Genomic DNA, 8,120 nt, shown 5'->3' with positions numbered 1-8,120 from the left:
GTCTCTTTCACTCCCTTCTGTTGGCTTCCTATTTACCTCCCAATCAGTATGTGGCTACTAAATCCCCACTCAGAACTCTAAGGGTAGCAGTGGAGAGCACTGGGAGTTCGCGGGGGTTCTAGTAGTCAATCTAACTGGCAAGCACCCAGTAGTGTGTTTCATGCTGTGATTATCACTTGGTATCAATTAGTCATCTAGGCATTATTAGCCTTTAGTTAGGGGTATTTATTTACTAAGGTGGTGTAGAAAGAATCATCAGTTACAAAACCCATGAAACGTAACCAGCTCATCCTCTGGCACTGAAGAACTTCTAAACTGATCAATAACTTTTCATGTTTAATCTAAAACGTTTGATAGATTGATTCAATAGACATGTTTAGGGCTTGTTCACATCTAGTGCCTTGATGCCTTGACAGATTCAGTGGAAGTATTTTCACCTGATAAAAGTATCAAGGCTGAATGGGACAGGGTGATTGATTAACTCAATCAATCCAAAGTATCTCTCTGTACCTTGGAAATGTTAAATTTACATGTGGTTTTCTGTGTTAGCTGTGTTGCCTATAGTACTGTATTCACAGGTAAGAATCTTAAAGATCCAGCCCTTCATTTATGTGACTTACCCCAAATCTGCAATTTAGAAATCAAGTGGCATATATAATCAACCTTGTACATGATGATTTTTCATGTCAAAACAAAAACAAGCTCACATTTTTGGTCAAAATGCCTCTTCCCTCAGCATATTATGCCCTGGGTTTCTGTGATATCACTGATTGTTGGGTGGTCCTACATATTACTGAGTCACTGGATGGATCATGGCTGGGGAGAAAATATAAAAAGGGCTGGCTTCTGCTGGGGATCAGTCTGGGCCCTGAAAACCCCAGGAGTGGAAGTGTGCAGGCCTCAACTCCTCTTAACCAGTCAAGGCAACTGATTGGGGACGTTGGTTTCATGATGTGGCCAGGTTATATATCATCAGAACACTTACAAAGCTTCCTGATGGCTCATCCTGTGCCAGCAGTTCTCCACACATCTCCTCCCTGAACCATTTCTCCATGGAGTCCTGGAAATGCAGAGTCAAGAGGAGCCTGTAGTACCTAGAAGTGTGTCAGGTTATAGAGAAAACCTGCCTCCATGAAAATCCTTTGAAGTTTGCACATTGTCTGGCTTGGCCTTGGAATCTCCAGTCAGTGCCTCCTAGGTCCAGACACATGCACCCTGCTTGGGATCTCTCATGGCCGCAGCTTTTTATCAGTATACAAAAGCATGCCCTGAAACCCAGGTTCCCCCACAGCACAGAGGGGAAGAGAAACATCTTATCTGTCAACTTTTTCCTTCACAGAGATGGAAATTTATAACTTGTCTTCTTTGTTCATATCAGAAGATGAAGTGATTGAGTGGGAAATAGTTTAGAGATTTCTAATGTCGCCATTTGCCATCAGCAAGAGATAAGGTTTTCTTAAGATATTTAATGCTAGTTAGAGCAAACAAACATGGTGCTGGGATTTGTAACTGTATGATAATAGGTTCACTGAAGATTTGGTTCCCTTAGGTCCCTTGTGTCTTAAGTCTTAATACACAGATGAGGATAGAGGACGGAGAGAACAGAGGAATTTGAGAGAAAAAAATAGTGTTTTTATGGAGAGATGTTGTGATTGTTAGAGACAGATGAGGGGTTCAGAGAGAGCTATCCCAAGCTTGGGCTCCATAGGGATGCAGTTATAGCTGTACAGAGGAAGATGCGCGGAATTTTTCAGATCCTAGAGACGTTTGATACATAGATTAGATTAGCTAGAAAGAACGATAAGATGTGAAAGGAGTTGGAGGTTCAGGGTGTTAGGTACAGAGCTAAATCAATGACAGGGAAAAGGTAAATCATATTCGGCATGCAGAAAGCAAGATAGAGATGACATATGCACAGTGAGCTGTGTAAATTGTGTAAAAAGGCTAGCGGTAGCGCTCAACTCGATCTGTGTTGTACGTTATTTCATCCATCTTTCTAGATAGCTTCATTTTTTGCACAGAGAAATAATTGCAACTTCTCGGCTACTTCTGAAGCTTGCCACCTTTACAAGTGGCAGAGTAATGGCAAAGTTACTGTGCCAGAGAATCCCTGCTGGATTATGGGTGCAGACAACATCTAGGACTTAGCTTCTTTTCATCATTGATGGTCACCGCACTTTTGTTATTTTCATTTTCCATTTGATTATCGAGTGAGGCTGAATTTTTTTTAAGTCATTGCATCTGTTAAAGACTAGGAGGAAGAGCAACACAAAAATAGAGATGGATTAAAGTGTTCAATGATCAAAGAAGTGGCCAATTAAGCTAACCTAACAAATCAAAATAAATCACTTTAACCTAAAGATGGTGAAACTAGATTAAAATGATTTTTTTCAACGTGTTAATTCCTTAAGAATTTTGTCCATGTGTGATTTCCCAGTGTAATTTTTCTTTTCATAGATGAGTTTACTTCTTTTTTGTATGCAGAGTTTGGGGGTTTTGTGATAGCTTGTCCCTAAGATGCAGAACCCTAGAAAGAACAAGAAACAAATGTGTATATATACATATAGATGTACATTTACAATATGTGTATAAATTGGCTTGTATATATGTGCGTAAAACAGCAAATGTAAATTTTAGCTGTGGCAGAGGAGATTTCTGCCATCCTAAGAGATAAGAATAGAAGGGAACGCAATTTTTCTACAAAGAGACGAAAAATGAATTTGTAAAAGAAATTTTCAGAAACATTTCTCCGTGAAAAATGATAAGAATTTTTAAAAGAAATAAACATATTTTACTTTAAAGGCAGGCATCATCTTTCTAGTGTATTCAAAATTCATTCAAGGACTCCTAAGATCAATAACTTAGGCCTCCAAATAACTTAGGCTTCAGTTTTACTGAGGAGGAAACAGGGAAAAAATTCCATACACCAATTTTCTGTGTGAACTGGGGGGATTAGGAGCAGTTGCATCTTCTCTATTCTCTACAATTAGTGAATTTTCATGTTACAGTGGAGCAAGGATTTGAAGCAAGACCTTCAAGTCTCTTTAAGTTAAACTTTCAATTCAGGACTAATTGGATCTGTGATATTTATTTCCCATAGGTATCCTGACCCACAAGAACCCTCCGTCTGGGATCCTATTCTTGTCCTCAACTTGGAAGGTCTTTCCATGGATCCACAAATATAGAGAAATCTCAATGCAGATTCTCAGTCTACTCAGGTACAGCCATTCTCTTAGAGAATGGCTATGGCCAAAAATCAGTCCATCAATAAGCATTTATTAAGCACTTACTATATACCTGGCACTGCTAAGTGCTGGGAATACAAAAATGAGGCAAAAGACAATTCCTGCCCTCAAGGAGTTCACGATTAATGGAGGAGCAAACAAATATGTATGATAGAGGTATATACAAGAAAATAGGACATAATTTAAAGGAGGAAGGCATTAGAATTAAGAGGGAAAACTGGACAAGAGATGGATTATCTTGTTTGAGGAATGGACAGCAAGAGGTGGGGAGTGGGAGGTTGGTTATGAACAGCTTGCCCAAACAGAGCATTTTGTGTTTGATCCTTGAAGCAACAGGAGAACCACGTTGCGGGGTGTGGTAGGTGGTGCTGGAGAGTGGGATGGAAGATTTGGGCTTTAGGAATCACTGGCAACTGAATGGCAAATAAATGAATTGGAGTGGAGAAAGACCTAAAACCCACCAGCATGCTGCTACAATAATAATCCATGTGTGAGTTGGTGAGGCCTACAGCCAGGGTGGTGGCGGCGTCAGAAAGAGGGGAGAATGGACAGGCCTTTTGGCAACAGTTATGATTCACATTCTCAACACCAACCCCCACCCCCAATAAATTTACGAGCTAAAACTGTTGCTTTGGCAACAAGTATTTCATATAGATTTAGAGGTAGAAGATGAGGCTTCAACCCCTTACAGAACTCAAGTGGCTCCCCAACAGATCAGTGGGATTTTTCATGGATTCTGCCTTTTGTTTTTATGCGACTTTCATTTTCAACATACTTCCTTCTACCTTTCCATACCAGTGAAGCCTCCCTTCCCTTATAAGAAGGGAAAGAAGACAGCAGCAAAAACCACTGACTTGGCCCCTGACATTGTTTGTTACAGGCATTGTCTACCACCTTGGCAATGAAAGCAAGTGGGGAATACAACCTTTCAAATGTATTTTTTATCTTTTGTTCCTATATCTTCAATTCAAAGTGTACCCTTCACTTCCCTCTCACCTCTCACTGAGAGCCTCCTTAAAATAAGGGAAAAAAGGGGTGGGAGGGTGGAGGTGAGAACATAAACATGTTCCACAAAACTAATCAGCAATACACATCAAACTCATCAACCAAGTGTGATTGTTTTTTTAAGTATCTTTTATTTTTTTTTAATTTTTGCAGTTTTCTTTCTTAACATTTAATTTATTATTTATTTACGTTTAACACTCTTTTCTTTTTAAATTTTGAGTTCCAAATTTCCCTCCCTTCCACCCTTCCCCCACCCACTAAGAAGGCAAGCAACACTGATATTAATTACACATGTGAAAACATGCACAACACATATCCATAGTACAAAAACAAACAAGAAAAATAAAGAAAGTGAGAAAATTATACAATCTGCACTCATAGTTCAATCAGTTCTCTCTCTGGAGGTGGATAACATTTTTTTATCATGAGTCCTTTGGAATTGTCCATTGTATTGATCAGAGTAGCCAAGTGTTTCACAGTTGATCATCATTACAACCTTGGTGTTACTATGCACAATGATTTCCCAGTTCTTCTCACTTCACTTTGTATCATTCATATAGGTTTTCCATGTTTTTCTGAAACCATCTCCCTCATCATTTCTTATAGCACAATAGTACTCCATCATAATTGTATGCCATAACTTGTTCAGCCATTCCCCAACTGATGAGCATCCCCTTGATTTCCATTCTTTGCCATCACAAAAAGAACTCAGAAATCTTTTTGTGTAGATCCCTTTCCTTTCATCTCTTTGGGATACAGGAAGTGGTGGTATTGCTGGATCAAAGGGTATGCACAGTTTTATAGCCCAAATGGGGCATAGTTCCAAACTGTTCTCCAGAATGGTTGGACCAGTTCACTACTCTACTTTATTAATGTATTTTCTTCTCATCCCTTCCAGCATTTGTCTTTTCTGAGAAGATATGAAGTGGTACCTCCATATTGTTTTAATTTGCATTTCTCCGATCAGTAGTGATCTTAGAGCACTTTTTCATGTGACTATTAATAAATTTGATTTTGTCTTCTGAAAACTGTTCATATCCTTTGACCATTTGTCAGTTGGGGAATAGCTCTTATTTTTATAAATTTGACTCAGTTTTATATTCGGTATACATTTGAGAAGTGGGGCCTTTATCAGATAAACTTGCTGTAAAAATGTGTGATTCATTGTCTGTAGCACCTTTTAGCATAATGTAGTTTTATTGATTATCTCTTCTAATTAGGTCTATTTTTGCTTTTGCTTTGTCTGAGATTGTGATTGTTACCCCTGCCTTTTTACAGCTTGAAGTAATTAGATTTCTGTTCCAGTCCTTTATTTTAATTCTGTGTGTGTATCCTTTATATTTCAAGTGTGTCTCTTGTAAATAATATATTGCTGGATTCTGGTTTATGGTGAGCTCATCCCATTGACATTCACAGTTATGATTACTGTGCATTTCCCTCTATCCCATTTTGTTCTGTTTTTTCCTTTATCCTGTCCCTCCTAAAAAGTCTATTTGGCTTCTAACCAATGCCTCCCTTAAATCCACCCTCCCTTTTATCTCCCCCCCCCACCCTTTTTTAATCCCCTTCCCTTCCTAATTTTACTATTGGATGAGTTACATTTCTATATACAACTGAAGAAACACTATACTCTTCCTTCTTTGAACCAATTCTGATGAGTGAGGTTTAAGCATTGGCCCACCCCCCATTTTCCCCTCCGCTGTAAAAGCTCTTTCTTGCGTGCCTCTTTTATGTGAGAAAATTTTCCCTATTCCACCTCTCCCTTCCCCCCTTATTCCAGTGCATCACCTCTTTCTCACCCCTTCATTTTTTTGAGATCTTTCCAACATATAATTGACTCACACCTGTACCCACTGTCTATACAGACTCTTTCTATTCTAACTGTCCTAATAATGATAAAGTTCTTAGGAATTACATGAATCATCTTCCCGTATAGGAACAGAAACGGTTTAACTTATTTAATCCCTTACTCTCTCATGTTTACCCTTCTATGCCTCCTTGGATCTTGTTTGTGAACGTCAAATTTTCTGTTCAGGTCTGGTCTTTTCATCAGGAATGCATGAAATTCATCTACGTCGTTGTAAGACCATCTTCTCCCCTGGAGGATTATGCTCAGTCTTGCTGGGTAGGTTATTCTTGGTTGCAATCCTAGCTCCTTGGCCCTCCGAAATATCATATTCCAAGCCCTGCGCTCCTTTAAGGTGGAAGGTGCCAAATCTTGGGTGATCCTGACTGTGGCTCCACGATATTTGAATTGTTTCTTTCTTGCTACTTGAAGTATTCTCTCTTTCACCAGGGGGTTCGGGAATTTGGCTATAACATCCCTGGGAGCTTTCATTTTGGGATCTTTTTCAGGAGGAGATCGATGGATTCGTTCAATTTCAATTCTTCCCTCTGGATACAAAATGTTGGGACAGTTTTCCTTGATGATTTCTTGAAATATGATCTCCAGGCTCTTCTTCTGATCGTGGCATTCGGGCAGGCCAATGATTCTTATATGATCTCTCCTCGATCTGTTTTCCAGGTCGTTTGTTTTTCCAATGAGATATTTCACATTTTCTTCCATTCTTTCATTCTTCCGACTCTGTCTTACTGTTTCTTGATGTCTCATGTTGTCATTAGCTTCCACTTGCCCAATTCTCATTTTTAAGGAATTCTTTTCTTCAGTGAGACTTTGTACCTCTTTTTCCATCTGGCCAATTCTGCTTCTTAGGAAGTTCTTTTCTTCACTGAATTTTTGTACATCCTTTTCCATCTGGCCAACTCTGGTTTTTAAGGAGTTCTTCTCTTCAGTGGATTTGCATGCCTCTTTTGCCATTTGCCCAATTTTGTTTTTTAAGGTGTTATTTTCTTCAGTATTTTTTTGTGCCTGTTTTGCCAAGGTGGTAATTTTCTTTTCATAATTTTCTTGCATCACTCTCATTTCTCTTCCCAATTTTTCCTCTACTACTCTTATCTCTTTCTTTAACTCTTCCAGAATTTCTTGCTGGCCTTGGCTCCAATTAGCATTTTTCTTTGATTTGCCTGAAGCTTCCGAGCTGTCTTGGTCATCCCTGCCACTGTAATAGCCCTTTCCTGACAAATTCTTTTTTTGTTTGCTCATTTTACCAGCCTATTCTCAACTTTGAACTTTATGTTAAAGCTAAGCTCTGCTCACCTGAGGGTGGTGAGGCACTATGCCAACTTCAGGCTTTTTTTGCTGCTGTTTTCAGAGTTACTTCTGAGGGTCTGAACGTTTTTGGTGCTTCCAAGATGGTGTAATCCTGGGAAAGGTGTGGTCACTGCTCTCCTGTTTTATACTCTAGTCTACCCTGAAAGGGCCTCTATTACCCTGCAGCAACAATTGCTAACCCTCTTCTTTGCTTTGGAATTGTGACCAGGACCCCTTCTCCCTTGTGCTGACCACTAGTGCTCCACTCTGCCCTGGAACTGCAACCCAGAACTGCTTATGGGCAATAGAGTTGTCAATCAGCACCAGCTCTACCTGTGCCAGCAAATGATCCGCAATCTCTTTCTCACCAGTTATACAACCACCCTTACCGTCTTGGAGCTGAGAGCTTCCAAAGCTGCTGCTACTGCTGCTGCAACTGCTGTTACACCAGTTCTGGACAGAACTTCACACCCCTGTGTTACAGAGTCCTCTTGCTAACCTTTTAAGTTTTCTTAGACCAGAAAAAAATGTCTCACCCTGACCTTTTGTAGGCTCTGCCACTCCAAAATTTGATTTGAGGTGTTATTTTAAAGTTGTTTGGAAAGGAATGTTGGGAGAGTTCAGCTGGGTGGCTGTCCCTAATCCATCATCTTGACTCCAACCGAGGATGGTGTTAGTTGTTCTGACCAGTCTCCTTCCACTTGCCCTGCAAAATAGAC

At 39.7% G+C, this 8,120-nt stretch overlaps 1 protein-coding gene across 9 annotated transcripts in view; it reads right to left on the bottom strand.

Moving 5' to 3' along the window:
• Positions 1-6,069: 6,069 nt before the first annotated feature.
• The window catches only part of LOC140515938 (uncharacterized), a 48,723-nt gene continuing 46,672 nt past the window's right edge, over positions 6,070-8,120 (bottom strand). For all 9 annotated transcript variants that reach the window (XM_072626811.1, XM_072626804.1, XM_072626803.1 and 6 more), the window contains one exon: positions 6,070-8,107. In XM_072626811.1, the coding sequence (XP_072482912.1) occupies positions 6,217-7,353 (1,137 nt within the window). In that variant the 5' untranslated portion in view covers positions 7,354-8,107 and the 3' untranslated portion in view covers positions 6,070-6,216. The remainder of the gene's footprint in view (positions 8,108-8,120) is intronic.

Source organism: Notamacropus eugenii, chromosome X, assembly GCF_028372415.1.
Source record: "Notamacropus eugenii isolate mMacEug1 chromosome X, mMacEug1.pri_v2, whole genome shotgun sequence".
Taxonomy (NCBI): Eukaryota; Metazoa; Chordata; class Mammalia; order Diprotodontia; family Macropodidae; genus Notamacropus; species Notamacropus eugenii.
The sequence above is the reverse complement of the archived record's forward strand: the minus strand, read 5'-3'. Positions and strand labels throughout refer to the sequence as shown.